We start from the raw sequence: 18,030 nt of genomic DNA, 5'->3' as shown, positions 1-18,030 counted from the left end.
AGACACATACGCTATTTTAGGAATGTTTTGGTTCTGCCCTCAGCTCATTAGCGGGGCTCCCAGGGTGCTCTGGTGTGGCCTGTGTGCTGCTTTCAGCTGTAGGGGACGTGGTGGCGATTGTCAGCTCCGAGGGCCCCTCATCCCATCTCGGGTCCTGGTTCAGAGAGATGCATCCCCAGCTGTGTCCCTGCCGTGTCCGGTCCCCACACCCAGTGTGCCTGTGGGCGGTGGGTGTGAGCAGTTCCAGGGCCGCGGGCCTGTTTCCTAATGGTCTTCATTTCTTTTTTCTTTAAGAATCTAAAGTAATTTATTTAAGAATATATTTTTTTCTCATTTTGTTGGGGATTGTGGTCAACCTCACCAGCTTGTAGTTTGCAGAATTCTTGGTTCTTTTCCTTTTGAAAATAAGTCTTGTCTGGCCTCGGGCCCCCTTGCTGGTGGCCGGCAGTGGTTTTGCTTTGCTAACTTGCTTTGTGTCTCTGGAACTGAGTTCTTCTGGACCTAGAGATGCAGCCTGTAAATACCCAGCTCAGGGATGTGCCCTATGTGTCACATGGAAATATTTTCTCTCTGCTCATGTCGTTATGTCTGCGGTTTTTGGATAATCTGGTTGTGATGTCTGATCTCTTATTGGATCTATGATTTGGGGCACCTCCTATCCCCAGAGCTTCAGATTCTTCCTGGTGAAGTGGAGACAGTAGCTGTGTCTTCTGCCTGTGGTTGTTGCGGGATGTAGTCTCTTCTCACCCTGGAAGTCACCAAGTGAAAAGTGAAAGTAAAAGTCGTTCAGTCGTGTCCAACTCTTTGCGACCCATGTCCATGGGATTCTCCAGGCCAGAATATTGGAGTGGGTAGCTGTTTTCCTTCTCCAAGGGATCTTCCCAACCCAGGGATACGAACCCAGGTCTCCCACATTGCAGCTGGATTCTTTACCAGCTGAGCCTCAAGGGACTTAGCAAATAGTGGTGATGGGGATTCAGCTTCCAAAGGGAAATCACTCAATTCATTGCAGAAGCAAAAGGAAGGCCCCTCTGACCCCCACTGCCCCTGGGGATGCTGAGAGCTGTGCACAGGCCTAGTGGGCTGGTCTGCAGATAAAAGTGTGTTTTGCTGGTGACTCCAGCATTTGTTGAACTTCCATGTTATTTGGGGCCTAGGCTGGATGCATGCAGGCACGGATGGCTATTTGCTCTCTTCTCCCCACGGGCTGTTTGGGGAGGTGAGGTACAGAGACAAGAAGGATTGTAGAGAGTATATCCTTAGTGCTTGCCTTGAGCTAGGCACAGCTGCAGTACTTCGGCCGTATGTGCTAATTCTCACAGCAGACGCTGAAGCGGGTACCTTTTTATGCCTGTTTTATCAGATCAGGAAATCAAGTGACAAAGAGACTAGGTCAGGACAGTCAGTATACAGGATGGAACTGGACGTCTCAGAGGAGTTTATTTCCGCCCCTATGGCAGTTGCTGAGCAGTGCTGGGAGGCGGTGTGGTTGACCACCGCGCTCCCGCTAGAGCCCTTGGGGCATCAGCGGACTAGTCATAACCAGGTGTGTGCTCCTGTATGGGGGCTGGGGCTCGGAGGTTTGGAGGCCGAGTGATAGGTGTGCCTCAGCGGGGCTACGGACAGGCAGGCCAGGTGGCAGCGGGGTAGACAGTGGCGCTGCCTTCCCTTCTGCTGTGTCCCGCGTCCTGGCCCTATGTGGACCCTCCGCCATCATTCAGACACACTTGTTTAACAGTTTCCAAGTCATGTTGTTAATCAAAACTACCGCTTTCAAAAACATTAAATAGCTTTAAGAAAAACGAGCAAGCAACGCTTTTCTTTCATGACAGATTTGAAAAGAATGCCTCCCGAGGGCACCTGCTTTAGGCCTCAGCCCCAGGCTGGTCCTTCTCCCTCCTAGCTTCTGGGGCAGCTTTTTGAGGGGCTGCTGGAAGCCCCTCAGCATTGCCTTTCCCAATAGCCTCTTCTTAGCACCTCCCACCCTAGATGGAGCTGCTTTTTGAGTTGTAGGTTCTGGGGCCTCCTCCTCTGCATAGAGCTATGCTTTAGGTCTCTAGCCTGGGGCAGTGAACCACCCCTTACCCCCACCCTGGTTTTGGTTTGTGCACATTCCTTTTGGATGCCGGCTGTGCACTAGGGTCTGATCTGGAGCTGCTGCTTCTCTCAGTGCAGTGAGGGTACAGACGGGAATAACGCAAGGGCAACAGGAAACTGGGAAACTCAGGAAGTCTCTGGCTCTGAACAGTACTGCCCCTGCTGTGGTTCTCCCCGTCATGGTCAGCCAGGCTTTCCTGGAGTGGCATTCATGGGGTCACCTGCAGCGTCCCTGAGGGGAGAGGCCAGGCTGGAGTGGGGGCTGGTTCTGGCGTGTGCGGGGCTTAGGTGGGACACAAGTCCCAGGCCTCCTGTCGTGGGTCAGGAATGCATGCCTTGGGGAGTGAGGGCCAGGCCAGGCCGGGCCAGGTGGCCTCTGTCAGCAGCCCCGGGAGGTCCAGCTTTGGGGGAGGCTGTGTCTGGGGCTGCAGAGGGCTGTGGCAGGTTCAGGGGCCCCGCGGCTGAGGTGGCACCTCTTTGGCTGTGCAGAGAAGCTGGACGAGATCCTGGCGGCCGCCGCGGAACCGGCACTGAGGCCGGACATCGCGGATGCGGACTCGAGAGCGGCCACCGTCAAACAGCGGCCCACTAGTCGGAGGATCACCCCTGCTGAGATCAGTGTAAGCCCGCCCGGCAGCGGGGGCAGGGGCGTGGGTGGGGCACAGGGGCTGTGTCCCCTCCCCGCTGCTTGTGCATTTGGAGGGTGAGGGTCCCTCATTTGGACTCCACTCTTCAGGGGTGGGAGTGAAGGACCCCAAAGCCTCTTCCAAAGACACTGGGGGCCAGCTGAGCCCCCAGAACAGCCACAGTTCAACGCGTGCTGAGTCCTCACCCTTCTGGCTGTGGTGCTTGATGCCTCCTGCCTTAGGCATGCTCTGTGCCCCCTAGAGCAAGGACCCCAGCCAAGCTGAGGTCACAGCATGGTATGTCTCTGTCCCCCACCGCCCACTTCTGGGCTGTTTCCACCCGCACCCCCCTGCCCCAGCCTCACCGAGGCCCCCTGCCTGCTCTGGCCCCGTCTGCAAGAACCCTGCCCAGGGCTGCCTGGGTCCCACAGCTCTGCCCCTGCTCCTCGGAGGCAGGACCTGGCTCTGGCTTCTGTGTCAGCCACCAAGGGCACCAGGGCTGCTGGAATTAGCACATGGGGGGGTCTGATCTCAGGCTTAGGAGGAGGATGGGTGGGGCTGGATGGGGAACTAGGGACCCCAGTGCTCTAGAACCTCCATATACCCCTGCCCCCTCCAACTCTCACAGTCACTGTTTGAGCGCCAGGGCCTCCCAGGCCCGGAGAAGCTGCCAGGCTCCCTGCGGAAGGGGATTCCACGGACCAAGTCTGTAGGTACGGCTGGGCTGGGGGCTGCATGGGGCTGGAGGACTGGGTGGGGGCTGGAGTGGGTGCTGGGCCGGAGGCCCCTGTCTCTCCCCACCCTTCAGCTGAGGTTGACCGTTTCTCTCCAAGTCCTGCCTCTCCCTGGCAGCAGCCCAGGAATCTCATTTGTTTGTGGACATATATGGGGGTGAGGGGGTGTTAGTCCTTCACCCAACCAAGAGACACTTTGCTGAAAGATGCCCCTGAGGCTTCTTCCTGTCCCTCCCCGCCAGCGGGCACCCCCGTCCGGCCCTCCCGCAGACGCCAGCGTCCCTGTCCCGGGCTGTCCTGTATCCTGCCTGGCTGTGCCCCCTGCAGCCCGAGCACATGTCACATTTCTGATGCTAAAGCTACTCTCCCCTTGAACCTACCTCCTCCCCATCTCCAGGGCTTCAGCTACTGCTCTACGTCTCTCTTCTCCTTCACGGCAGTTTTCTCCAGAAGTCCCCCTACTTGTCCCTGTCTCCCCACCTGCTTGTTGGCCTGAGGCAGGCCAGCCTTGTCCATACTTAAAACTGAAATTGTTCCCACCAGGGGATTCCTCCCAGTGGACACACTTGATTTTCCTGCTCCCTCCTCCTTGAAACTTTCCTCTCTAGGACTTCAAGGACAGTTGCCGTCTCCCCCTCAGTTTTCAGTCTCCATCTCTCCCCTGCAGGGTGTGGGTCTTTCTCAAGGCTGTGTCAGCCTCTTTGCCTTCGGCACCTGTCCCCGTGGGGTCTCATTTCCCATCACCCTTGGCCATCTCCTCTCCTGACCCTGGGCTGGGTCATCTAAGAAGCCCTACCCACCATTCCTCCTTCTAGGCATCTGGTCCCCCTCACCTCCCCACCTGTCCATCCATCCACCTACAAACATGTCCAGTTTTCTATCCATCTGTTCACCCACTGACCTGTCTACTTGTCCATCCCTTTGTTCCTGTGTACCTCACAGTCCCCAGCAGAGCAAATGCCTCGTCAGTACTTACTGCAGCACTGGGCTCACATGCACTGGTTCATTTAATACTTACAGTAGCCTTCCCGAGATAACACTCTCAGTACCTCTAGATTGCAGGTGAGGAAACTGAGGCAAAGAGGAAAAATGACGTGACCCGGGTCACACAGCTGCCTTGCCTGTCTTCTGTTCACTCATCTGGCCAATCAGCTGCAAACTGATTGCAAATCCAGTCCCTTATTCACCCCAGGGCCCCTGCTGATAATACTCTAAGCTGATGCTGGGCAGGGTCTGGGGACTCAGTTGGGGGAGGTGACATGTCTGCAGACAGCCCAGCTCAGCAGTTGCATGGTAGGTATGCAGGCATATTTACTAGAGAGGACCAGTCATGCTTGTGTGTTAAGGAAGGCTGGGGATTATGTGTTTGGGCTCAGACATGCAGGACGCCTGGGGGTTTCTGGGAGGTAATGGGATGAGTTGCTGATGGCAGTGGTCCTTCAGAGACTGCTGTGGTCGTTTCTGTAGGTGGAAGGTTGGAGAAGAGGGCACGTGAGACTGCAGCTATTTTGGAGCCAAGAAGCACATCCCCCTCACCTCCCTGGGCATTCTGTGTTTTCCTCCTTATTCTCTGGATGCCCCACCAAATTAGCAGTGGTGTGCTTCCTCATACACCTTACAGCCCTACCTGGCCAGGCCTCACTGTCTTGTGCCTCAGTCTCTGAAGACCGCAGCTTGGGTCTCCCCTTGACCACCTGCCCCAGCTTCACCCTTTGTTTACCCTCTAGTCCACCTCTCTGGCCAGAGGGGGTATCACCTCGCATCTGCTAGCGTTAATCCTCTGTGGGCTCCGCGTTGCCTCCCGGCCCTAGTCCATCCTCTGCTGCTTCATCTGGGGATGTTTCTCTGTCTCCTTCTGACTTGGCTCCGACACGCACTGTTACCCACCTACCCTCACTCTGGCTGGATGACCTGTCCCTCAGCCCCACTCAGTCCCAGTACTGACCCCCGCAGGTCCAGATCTAAGTGCCTGTCCTTCAGGCTGTGAACCTCTCAGTGGAGATTGCCAGCTTTTCCTTTCCTGGACACTCCTGAACTCAGTCCACAGGGAGCTTGTCTTTAATCCTCCATGCCCTAGCCTGCCACCTGTCACTCACTTGAACACTGATTGAGGTGTCAAGACTCTGGGGCTCCTAACCCTTTGTCCTGTCTATGTGACCCTGGGCACACATCTCAGTCCTTGAAATTCAGGGTCCTGACCCGTAAACATGAGGACCTTCTAGTACCTACCTCCTAAGGCCACTCTGAGGTTCACCCAGAGGGCTGTACTCACATGCAGATAGTAGCTGTAGGTCCTGCATCATGAGGATGGTGCACAGAGAATGCTGGAGAAATGCCTGCCGTTATTATTTGGGCAGAGGGCCCCACCTGCTCTGCATCAGAACAGAGTCCCATTTTCACCCCAAGGCAAGTGACTTGTTTTCACCCTGGGTTAGAACGTGGTGTGCCAAGCCTTCTGCATCCTCCAGGAGCACTAGCTTGTCCCGCGTGGCTCCAGCTCGTGCACAAGTGGGTGGGTGTTGAGCTGCGTTTATACGCCACACAAGAAATGTGGCGGGGAGGAGACCCAGGCCGAACCTGGCCCAGAATCTGTGTCCAGCAGTGGGGGTGGAAGGCAGACCTAAAAATGATGATGGTGATGGTGATGACGATCTTAGCTGCCTTCCTGGGGTGCTTCTGGGGGTGCTCAGCCCTGTGCAATAAGCTTTAAATGGCTCCACGTCACACTTCCGTGGGAGCGGGCAGATCTCCAGCCATGAGGAAACTGAGGTGTCAAGAGGTTAAGAAACATCAGACAGTAACTGGCAGAGCTGGAATTCAAGCCTTATCGTACACAAGAGCCCCCAGCCCCACCCCACGCCCCTTGTGCTCTCATGTGGACACAGGCGGATAGCACTGTGTGGGAGGACTGCTAGAGCGCCACAGGCGGCCAGAGGGGGCGGTGGGTGGGGAGCAGGTGGTCTGCACAGAAGTGGCAGAGCCCTGAGCGAGGCCAGGTGTAGATTCCCAAGGAGTCTTCCCAGAGCCCCGTGTGTCAGCTCTGAGGGCCGCTCTCCCACTCTCCTTGGACTGGGCTGTTTTACGCCTGCAGCCTCACTGAGCACACCTGCGGCACACGTGTCCACACTGTACGCGGGGCACTTGGGAGGTCCTGCCAGGTTCTAGCGAGGCGGCAGGACAGTGGGGGCCCAGCGTGCTCCAGCCCTGCTCTTGCACAGACCCTGATGACATCGGAGTGAGGCAGGAGGTAGGGTTCATTTTAACTCTGTGTTGCCCATGAGAGAACTGGGGCGTTGAGGGGCTCAGGGCCTGGCGTAGGGTCACACAGCCAGTAAGGAGTCAGACTGGAACGTGGGTCAGGCGCTCAGCCTGCCATCTCTCCTCTGCCCAGCCTTCCCGAATTTCTGCCACTAGGGCTATGGCAGTTCACGGGGTTGCAAAGAATTGGACACGACTTAGTGTTTGAACGACAAGGGCTGTGGCGGTGACCTCCTGGCAGCCTCCCCCAGCCCAGTGCCCATCGGTCGCTAGGATGGAGCCTCTTTGGACCTGTCTCTTCACAGAGCACCACTCACCCGGGCATCAGCTCCCTCTTCCTGGCCACAGTCCTGCTGCCCCCTTGCCTGCAGTGAATCACTCCTGCTTGGGAGAGTTCCCCCTCATATCTGACTGTTTCCCTTCCTCCAACCCCGGGTGCCACCAGGGCCTCCTAGTGACACCTGCTTATTCCGCTGCTGGTGGCTCTGAGAGGAGGCCTTGCTCAGTCTTGGGCAGGAAGGCCTGCTCCAACCACCCCTCACCCTTCTCTGCAGTTCTGTCCCCACTGCTGGGGTGGGGGTGGCGCGGGGCTGCTGTCTTTGGGCCCTGTCCATGGGTCAGAATTGGAGTCTTCTCTCAGAGCCTCTGCCGCTGGGCCCTCCTCTCCCCTGTATTTGAACCCATCCCTCTCCCCAGTCCGCAGGAGCCCTACCAACCCGACACCCGGCTTGAGGTGCAGAGCCTGGCCTTCCGGGACCAGTCCAGACTGAGGACGTTGCTCAGACCCCCTGCCCTGGGCTCTCCGTGTCTCCCTGAGCCTCCCTCCGCTCTGTAACCCTAGTGCCCACGCCCACCCTGACTCCGTCCTCCGGCGGGCAGGCCAGCAGCTCTAGCAGATGTTGAAGACGCCTTTGCGCCGGGATCTGGGTTGCCCCCGGGGGTGGGGGGAGGGCAGGCCCCCGGGTCCGGAGGGGCCTACTCGCAGGCCTTGGCCCTCGGGGCCACGGCTGGGCTCACCAGGGCCTCTGTCTGCAGGGGAGGACGAGAAGCTGGCGTCCCTGCTGGAGGGGCGCTTCCCGAGGAGCACGTCGATGCAGGACACGGTGCGCGAGGGCCGTGGCATCCCGCCCCCTCCGCAGACCGCGCCGCCGCCCCCTCCCGCCCCCTACTACTTTGACTCTGGGCCGCCCCCTGCCTTCTCGCCACCTCCGCCTCCCGGCCGCGCCTACGACACCGTGCGCTCCAGCTTCAAACCCGGCCTGGAGGCACGCCTGGGCGCGGGCGCCCCGGGCCTGTATGATTCAGGCGCGGCCCTGGGTCCGCTGCCTTACCCGGAGCGGCAGAAGCGCGCGCGCTCCATGATCATCCTGCAGGACTCGGCGCCCGAGGCGGCCGACGCCTCTCGGCCCCCGCCAGCGGCCACCCCGCCGGAACGCCCCAAGCGGCGGCCACGGCCGCCGGGCCCCGACAGCCCCTACGCCAACCTGGGCGCCTTCAGCGCCAGCCTCTTTGCGCCGTCGAAACCTCAGCGCCGCAAGAGCCCTCTGGTGAAGCAGCTGCAGGTGGAGGATGCGCAGGAGCGCGCGGCCCTGGCCGTGGGCAGCCCCGGCCCGGGCGTCGGCAGCTTCGCCAGGGAGCCCTCCCCGACGCACCGCGGGCCGCGGCCCAGCGGTCTCGACTACGGCCCCGGAGACGGCCCCGGGCTGGCGTTTGGCGGCCCGGCCCCAAGCAAGGACCGGCGGCTGGAGGAGCGGCGGCGCTCCACCGTGTTCCTGTCTGTGGGTGCCATCGAGGGCAGCGCTCCGACCGCGGACATGCCCTCCCTGCAGCCCTCCCGCTCCATCGATGAGCGCCTTCTGGGAACCGGCGCCACCACCACCGGCCGTGACCTGCTGCTGCCCTCCCCAGTTTCTGCTCTGAAGCCATTGGTTAGCGGCCCAAGCCTTGGGCCTTCCGGCTCCACTTTCATCCACCCGCTCACCGGCAAACCTCTGGACCCCAGCTCGCCTTTGGCCCTGGCCCTGGCGGCTCGCGAGCGGGCTCTGGCGTCCCAGGCGCCCTCCCGGTCCCCTACACCTGTGCACAGCCCCGACACCGACCGGCCCGGGCCCTTGTTTGTAGATGTGCAGGCCCGGGACTCGGAGCGAGGGCCTCTGGCCTCGCCAGCCTTCTCCCCCAGGAGCCCAGCCTGGGTTCCTGTGCCTGCGCGGAGGGAGCCCGAGAAGGTGCCCCGGGAGGAGCGCAAGTCCCCGGAGGACAAGAAATCCATGATCCTCAGCGTCCTGGACACGTCCCTGCAGCGGCCCGCCGGCCTCATCGTCGTGCACGCCACCAGCAACGGGCAGGAGCCCAGTGGGCTGGGGGCCGAAGAGCAGCGCCCTGGCACCCCGGAGCTGGCCCCGGCCCCCACACAGTCCGCTGTGGTCACAGAGCCCCTGCCGAGCCCCCGGGCCCAGCCCCCCGGCAGTGCCCCCGCTGACTCCGGGCCCGGCCAGGGCAGCTCCGAGGAGGAGCCGGAGCTGGTATTCGCTGTGAACCTGCCGCCAGCCCAGCTGTCTTCCAGCGACGAGGAGACCAGAGAGGAGCTGGCCCGCATCGGACTTGTGCCGCCTCCCGAAGAGTTTGCCAACGGGGTCCTGCTGGCCACGCCACTCCCCGGCCCAGGCCCCTCGCCCACCACGGTGCCAGGCCCGGCCTCAGGGAAGCCGAGCACCGAGCCGCCGCCCGCCCCGGAGTCCGCGGCGGATTCGGGGGTAGAGGAGGCCGACACGCGCAGCTCCAGCGACCCCCACCTGGAGACCACGAGCACCATCTCCACCGTGTCCAGCATGTCCACCCTGAGCTCGGAGAGTGGGGAACTCACGGACACCCACACCTCCTTCGCTGACGGACATACTTTTCTACTCGAGAAGCCACCAGTGCCTCCCAAGCCCAAGCTCAAGTCCCCGCTGGGGAAGGGGCCGGTGACCTTCAGGGACCCGCTGCTGAAGCAGTCCTCCGACAGTGAGCTCATGGCTCAGCAGCACCACGCCGCCACCGCCGGGCTGGCCTCTGCTGCCGGGCCTGCTCGCCCTCGCTACCTCTTCCAGAGAAGGTCCAAGCTGTGGGGGGACCCCGTCGAGAGCCGGGGGCTCCCTGGGCCCGAAGACGACAAGCCAACTGTGATCACTGAGCTCAGCTCGCGCCTGCAGCAGCTGAACAAAGACACCCGCTCCCTGGGGGAGGAGCCGGCCGGCGGCCTGGGCGGCCTGCTGGACCCCGCCAAGAAGTCTCCCATCGCGGCAGCTCGGTGAGCAGGGCAGTGGGGAGGGTCCTGTCCCGTCCGCCCCGCCCCGCCCTCCTCCCGTCCTTCTGTGGCTCTGTCCCCCCCGCCGCCCATCCCGTCCCCTCTGTCACCTGTCCGTGACACCCTGCCCTGTGCTCTCCTGTCCACCCCTCTGTCCTTTATTGGCCTTGTCTGTCTGAGACCCAAGGCTCTTTCAGGGACCTGAGATGTCAGAGGTGCTCTTCTCTGCATCCCTGTTGGTGCTGGCAGTGAAGGCTGGGCGTGAGCACCTCCACAGCCCCCTGAGGCTCTGTGCCCCCGGACCCCCAAGGACTCTCTCTCGACCATAGGTGCCTCTACCATTAAGGGTCCTCCTGTGGTCCACTCTAAAGTTGTCGCTGCCCCCCAACCCCAGCTGTTTGACTTCTTGGTGCCCTGTGCAAACCACTACCAACCCCTCCATCCTCTCTGTGGCCATGTGGCTGTCCCATGCAGTTGGTACCATCTTTTGAGACTTAAGAGTACACTGGATCCTTTTCCTGCTAAGACTCACCACCAATTTCCTGTTTTCTGCCTCAGAAACATTTCTGTCTCTCAGCACTGCCTCAGAGTCCCTCAAATACCGATTCCTGTGCGTGATTTTCAGAGTGCATTAAGAAGCCATTATTAGATGGAAAGCATCCTCTCTCTCTGCACCTCCATCTGCTTCTTCCCTGTACCTTACTCATTCCTCTGGCCTCCCCACCCACCGCCTACACAAGATGGGGACTTAGAGAGGCCACGTGGTGCTCTGGGCATGGGGGAGGGGCTGGGGGGCTGCTCTGGCTCGGAGTCAGCTGTCACAGCCTCCAGGCTCATCCCTTGGCTCTTCCCTTGAGGACCTCATTCCCAGGAGTCTACCCCAGAGAGGACCTCCTTGGGGCTGTGGGCTCCATGGATGCTGGTAGGAGAGCTGGTCTGAGTCAGAACTGGTCACCCCCAGTCAACCCTTGTCTGCTTTTGCCTTCTGCGCCCTGGCGGCTCTCCCCCACTTCTAGCTTTGTGGTATCACGTCGGGTACCACCTCCTGACTCCTCCTCCTTGCCACCATGTGACCAACCTAGTGAGTCTTTCTTGCCAGCCTTGGAAGGCAGAGTCCACAAAGCAGTGAGGGGATCCAGGTCTTACTCACAAGGGCTTGTCCAATCTACCTTTTTCCCGGCTAAGGACTCAAAAGATAGGTGGGGGCTTGGGAAACTAGTGATGCTTCTCCTAAGTGGTTTGGGGAGCTACCCTCCAGCTCCTGTCATCCCGGGCTGGCTCTGGGGCCCTCCCCACTTTTCACCTCTTCCAACTCCCAGTTGAATGTGAAAGCCTTATTCCTACCAGGACAATGTTTAAAGTGCCCTTAGAGAGGGTGTTACGGGTGTGGCCTGGGGTGTCCAGTTGGAGTGAGCAGCCCAGGCCTCTCAGGAATAGACCCCTGAAGGTGGGGGTTCCCTGATGCAGCCTGGACCAGCCCCCATCTTCACTCTCTGCTTCTCCTCCCTCCACCAGCCCCTCCACTCCTTTGTGCCCCTTGGTCCTGATGAAAATTAAGGCCATTGACAGTGGGTAGCACCATGCCTGGCACAATGCAGGCCTTAATAAAACATCTGCCAAATGCAAGCGCTGTCTTTTGTGATCTGAGGTCTAGGCAGGCAGCTTAGGACAGATGCCACAGGAGAGACACTTGGTTGAGGTTTGCTGGCTGTTGAGACCCAGAGCTGCGCTCAGGGCAGCCCAGGTCCCATCTTTGTTCCGTGGGCTCCCGTGGGGCTGAAGGACGTGGTCTCTCAGCTGAACCTCCTGCCACGCCTCCCATGATCGTCTTCAGCATTTTCCATTTGTCGTGGCAAGGCTCTCTCGTCCAGTGGCTCCGGGTTGCATCAGGACCTGTGTGTGTTTCCTTTGGATGTGGGGTTTGGGGCAAGGCCAGCTGTTCCAGATTTTATATTCCATCTGCTCTACAGGCCCATGGCAGAGTGAGCCTCTTTCTCTCAGGAGTTCCTGCAAAATCCCAGGCTCCCATTGGCTTCATGTGGGTTCCCTGTGTCCCCTGAAATGGTCACTCGAGTCAGGGAGATGTAGGGCTGCTGTTGGCCAGGCCTGCATCATATGCTGTCTTAGAGGTCAGGGCTTGTGGTCAGCCCAGCTACTGGACAGGTGCTAAAGTGGGGGTGGGGTGGTATCCAAAGGGGACTCGGGTGATATTCCTAGAGGTACCAGGTGCTAGCAAGCCTGAAATAGGGGACTCCCTCGTGCCACGGCATTCATCAGCTTTAGCAACTCACCTTGTTCCCTGACATCGGCCTGGGTCAGATGGCCCTGGATATCAACCCTCAGCAGGTTGCATCTGAGTTTGTAGTCTTGGACAAACCACTTAGCCTCAGTGAACTTCAGTTCATCCCTTGTGAAATAGTGAGGGTGACCAGGTACTCTGTCAGGTCAGCAGGTGGACTCTTAGAGTCCTTATGGGAAAATTATAAGCATGCTCTGCACTGGAAGAGACCAAGTCATGTTACTTCGTCTTCACTGCCTTTCTGTTAGATGGATACTAATGTAACCTCCATTTTCCAGACAATACAACTGAGGTTCTAAGGAGGTCCATTCCGGCCAGTAAATGGTGGCATCTGACCTCAAGCCCTGCTCTTTGTCCACTATAATCTGGAGTCTCTGTCATTAAACCCCTTCTGGTGACAGACACAGTGTTAATGTGCAGTAATTCCCCTCACGTTCCAGGATGTCTGACTCTAGGTGAGTGACCACATAATTGTGGTTATCTGGGTCACTAAGACCTTTTTTGTACAGTTCTTTGTATTCTTGCCTTGTCATCTAGAGCCAGACATCCTGGAGTGTGAAGTCAAGTGGGCCTCAGGAAGCATTAGTATAAACAAAGCTAGTGGAGGTGATGGACTTCCAGCTGAGCTATTTCAAATCCTAAAAGATAATGCTGTGAAAGTGCTGCACTCAATATGTCAGCAAATTTGGAAAACTCAGCAGTGGCCACCGGACTGGAAGAGGTCAGTTTTCATTCCAATCCCAAAGAAAGGCAATGCCAAAGAATCTTCAAACTACGGTACAGTTGCACGCATTTCACATGCTAGCAAGGTAATGCTCAAAATCATTCAAGCTAGGCTTCAACAGTACGTGAAGCAAAAACTTCTAGATGTTCAAACTGGATTTAGGAAAGGCAGAGGAACCAGAGATCAAATTGCAAACATCCATTGGATCATAGAGAAAGCAAGGGAATTCCAGAAAACCATCTACTTCTGCTTCATTGTCTACACTAAAGCTTTTGACCGTGTGGATTAAAACAAACCATGGTAAATTCTTTAAAAAGATGGGAATACCAGGGAATACCAGATTACCTTACTTGTCTCCTGAGGAACCTGTATGCAGGTCAAGAAGCAACAGTTAGAACCAGACATGGAACAACAGACTGGTTCCAGATTGGGAAAGGAGTAAGTCAATGCTGTATATTGTTACCCTGCTTATTTAACTTATATGCAGAGTACATCATGTGAAATGCTGGCTGGAATCAAGCTGGAATCAAGATTGCCAGGAGAACTGTCAACAACTTCAGACATGCAGATGATACCACCCTAATGGCAGAAAGCAAAGAGGCGATAAAGAGCCTGTTGATGAAAGTGAAAGAGGAGAGTGAAAAAGCTTGCTTAAAACTCAACATTCAAAAAATGAAGATCATGGCCTCCAGTCCCATCACTTCATGGCAAATAGATACAGAAAAATGGAAACAGTGATAGATTTTTTTTTTTTCCTGGGCTTCAAAATCACTGCGGGCGATGACTGCAGCCATGAAATTAAAAGACATTTGCTCCTTGGAAGGAATGCTATGACCAACCTAGACAATGTATTAAAAAGCAGAAACATCACTTGGCTGACAAAGGTCCATATAATCAAAGCTGTGGTTGTTCTAGTAGTCATATGTGGATGCGAGAGTTGGATCATAAAGAAGGCTGAGCACCAAAGAATTGATGCTTTCAAACTGTATTGCTGGAGAAGATTCTTGAGAGTCCCTTGGACTGCAAGGAGATCCAACCAGTCCATCCTAAAGGAGATCAGCCCTTAATATTCACTGCAAGGACTGATGCTGAAGCTGAAGCTCCAATACTTTGGCCACCAGATGCGAAGAGCCAACACACTGGAAAGACCCTGATGCTGGGAAAGATTGAGGACAGGAGAATAAGGGGGTGAGAGAAAATGAGATAGTTGGATTGCATCACCAACTCAATGGACTTGAGTTTGAGCCAACTTCAGGAGATGGTGAAGGACAGGGAAGCCTGGCGTGCTGTAGTCCATGGGGTCACAACTGAACAATGATTTCCCTCATGCAGAAATGCACGTGTGTTCGTTCTATAGACCAGCACCTTTGTTTATCAACCGGTGTATAACAAACAGCATATGGATTCTGAAGTCACTACAGTTGAGCCCAGTCAGTGCCACCTGGCCGGCCCGCTGGCCTTAACCCCTTGTGTGCCCTGCCCTTCCTTCCCCACTTCCCTCTGTGTTCCCTTCTGCTCCTGATCACACTTCCTTCCTCCCTCCTGTGTCTCCTTCTTGCCCTCAGCCCTGGGTGAAACCACGGCCTTCTGGAGTGGGCCCACTGCCTTGCCCTCTACTTCCGGCCACTGGCGGGTGGCTGAGCAGGAGATGCTGTGGCCACATGCAGTCAGCCCCCTGTGTGGCTGCAGTGGCTGTGTTGCCTACTGGGGCTGCTCGGCAGCTCTTGCTTTGCAGCCAGCAGTGGCTAGAGTGTGGCCCTCATTTCTCACGTCATAACAAAACTGCTGCTGACACTGTCTGTTGGAGACATGTCCCAAATGTAGGAAGTTCTGGGGTCCAGGTGGGGCTATTTCCTTCTGGGACTGATCCTAGCTGAAGCTCGAGGGCAGTTGCCACAGCCATTTGGTGGGTCACACCCCCGAGCCTTGTCGCCTGGCCCCCATATGTTCCCTCCCAGGCCTGCCCGTCTCCTCACCAGAGAGACACCACAAGGGAAGAAGTACTCGCTCTGTCCACCTTCTCCACTGACAGCTCAGTCCAGGCTCTGTGTCCCTTTAGCCACAAGACACTCTGTGGCCTGGAGATCTAAAGAGATCTCAGAAGGGGAAGGAGAGGTTATCCCTTACGTCAAGGCCTTGAAGCTTGGTAACTTGTGGAAATGCATCCGGAAGGCCCATGGACTTGGCTGCTTGAAACTGTGATCCCAGACCAGCTCTGTCTCTATGCTTCTAGCTCTCAGTCTAGCCTGACAAGCAGAGCATCTTTGCAGAGCCCCACATCCGCTCTAAGCTCCCTCTGTCTTCCAGACCCCGTGGTTGGATCTGAATCCCGCCTGTGTCCTCAGGGCTGCCTGTCTCTGAGCCCCACAGCAATACTCAGTTCTGATCTGGCTCTCAGTTTTATTCCTGTCTGACCCCGCACATCTGATTTTACCTAAAAAGATTCATGGTGAAATAGCTTTGGACACAAAGTTGACAAGGTTTCTTTTCAGCAGTACTTCTCAGAACTTCTGATGTGCGGTGTGCTGTGGTCTCAGACAGTTTCTTTAGGGGATCACTAGTTATCATCCCACAGAAGATGCACATTTCTGCTACGATGGAGAAACCCCGCCTGGGGGACCCGCTGTGAGCCCTGTCCTGCTCACATCCAGGAGTCTGGCTGGAGCCTGACGTGACTGCAGGTGCCTCAAGGCCAACAGGACTTGCCCTTTTGAAACTGGATCCTGTTGTGTGCTGGCCAGTGCAGGACACAGGGGCCAGGATGTGCTCCGTCCTTGAGGAGGTCCTCACTGGTTGTGGACCTGTGAAGTGTGTTTGTGGGAGACGTGATCAGGGCCTCAGGAGCCATGAACTCCACTGGAGGAGTGGGAAGGGGTCACAGAGGAGGGGCCCAGGGGTGTCTGGAGTGTGTCAAGGTTGGAGCCGTGAGCTAGTGCGGGCAGTGAGAAGTTAGGGCTGGAGTGAGAGCAGAGAGGGTGCCCCATGATGCTCACAGCCTGTGTCGTTTGTGCTCCTGTTGAGGGTCACTTCCCTCTATGAGGCTCTTAGATTGCAGGAGGCCTCAGGCCTAGACCTGCCCTGCGTGAGTGTAGTGGCAGAAAGTTCCAGGCAGAGGCCAGGGCTGGGGTGGGCTTTTTCTTGCCTGTTGGCACCACTGGGTTGACCGGCAGTCAAGCCTGAGAGTGACACATCACGTTGCTCTTGTTTTGTAGCATTTTTTTCCGCCATGCATATTGTGTTCCTGGCTTTGAGCTAGGTACCAGGAGTCAAGGCTAACAATTAGGAAGCCAGGCAAGAGGTCCTGAGCAAGACCATGAAAGGTCTGGGATCAGAGGTAGCTGGGGAATGAGGAGAAAGGCCTGGGTTAATGCTGGGAGTTGGTGACGTGTGAGCCATGCAGGTGAAAAGATGGAGCAGCTGATGGGGACTCCAAGGCCTCTGGTGTGTGAGGGACTGGGGGAGGAGAGCATGTGTGGAGACCCCAGCAGAGGTCTGGAGCTCAGGAGAGACTGGCTTGGCCTGACATGTGGCATTCGTGGACACACTGGTTACAGCAAAGGGTGGAAGTGGATGACGTGGCCTGGGAGAAAGTGCGAACTAACTGGGGGATCCATCTAGAAAGGAAGGGGAAGGGGAAGGGCACCTAAGAGGGAAACTGGTGGACAGGTCAGCAAGGGGATTCTGCTGACATCCTTGGCAACTGCAGGGGCTGGGGAAGGGGAGGGGAAGCACAACAGCAGACCTAACTGGTCCAGGCGTCAGGAGTGAGCCAGATAGTACAAGACTCAGACACTGGTGAGAAAGGTGTTGAGGACCGTGGAGCCTGGCTAAGCTGTCTGGAGAAAGACCAGGAGGCACCCAGGGGTGCAGGTGCCTAGTGAGGCACACGTGTTAGAGACTGTGTGGCTGGAAGCCCTCCGGGAGGCTGGCGGGGCTGTGACTGGGCCGTGCTATGGTCAGGGCCTGGCAGGGAGGCCCTCAGAACGCTGAGAGTGGTGACGGACAGTGACGGCTATGCAGAGGTGGTGTGGAAACGTGGGCTCAACCAGGGACGCACTGGGGGTCCTGGCCTGGGACAATGTGGGCCGTTCCCTGTTCCCAAGGGGAAGGGGAGGAGGAGCAGACCCCTGGCCGTGGCGTCCCTGGACACTTCCTGCCAGGCCCTGGGGCCTCGGGGGACAGGCCGTCGGAGCGTAACGAGCCCTCTCCCCCCGAGGCTCCAGGGGATCGTGGCCCTTCAGTCCCTCACTCACACACCTCCTGGCGCCAGCCCTAGCCTCTGGCAGGTGCCCCCCTCCACACCCAGGATCTCCCCTTGGCAGGGTCTCCCTGGCGCTTCTGAGCCAATGCGCCTTCATCCTTGGCCTCCAGCTCACCTCCTGCGAGGGCTCCTGACCCTGCTCCAGGAGCCGCCTGGGGTGGGCCACACAGGACTCCATCCTGAGACGCAGGTCCCTGGGCCAGGGTGGGATGTGTGGGGGCCTGGGCGGGGGGACGGGAGTGCTGTCCCCAGCACCGCTCCCTTGCCCTCCCTAGCAATCTCTGCCGCTTGGGCTCCCTCCAGCCCCTTGGCGTCCTTCCCCCTCCACTGCCGCCCTACTTTGCTCTGAAATCCAGGGGGTACCACGGAGGCCAGATGTGGGGGAGAAGAGGGTTTCTTCTAATGATCAATGCCTGTTCCTTGAGCCCATCACCCAGGTGCTCTTGGAGCCCCTCTCTGCTGGGGTGGGGAGAGCACGGTCTGGCCTCTTCAAGAGGCTCTGCTCTGGATCTGAGCAACTGGGTGAGGCAGCGGGGACAGAGGCTGAGGAGAGGGAGCCAGGCAGCGGAAACCAGGTCGAGTAGGACAGAGCTGGATCTCCTGGGAGAGGCTGACCTTGCACCGGTGAGAGAGGAAAAGACAAGACCTGCTTTCAGGGAAGGAGTGATGCTCAGGATGCCCTCCGCAATGTGGGGCAGGCGCCAGTCAGGATGGCACAAAAGTGGGGGAACCCGGGGGAGGGGTC

At 57.8% G+C, this 18,030-nt stretch overlaps 1 protein-coding gene across 1 annotated transcript in view; it reads left to right on the top strand.

The window, feature by feature from the left end:
- SHANK3 (SH3 and multiple ankyrin repeat domains 3) overlaps nucleotides 1–18,030 on the top strand; it is a 51,737-nt gene that overhangs the window by 29,680 nt on the left and 4,027 nt on the right. The window contains 3 exon segments of the mRNA XM_043882654.1: nucleotides 2,587–2,717; nucleotides 3,352–3,436; nucleotides 7,751–10,004. Of these exon segments, the coding sequence (XP_043738589.1) occupies nucleotides 2,587–2,717; nucleotides 3,352–3,436; nucleotides 7,751–10,004 (2,470 nt within the window).

The sequence above is a fragment of the Cervus elaphus genome, chromosome 22, assembly GCF_910594005.1.
Source record: "Cervus elaphus chromosome 22, mCerEla1.1, whole genome shotgun sequence".
In the NCBI taxonomy this organism is placed as follows: Eukaryota; Metazoa; Chordata; class Mammalia; order Artiodactyla; family Cervidae; genus Cervus; species Cervus elaphus.
This window is presented reverse-complemented; position numbering and strand designations above follow the sequence as displayed.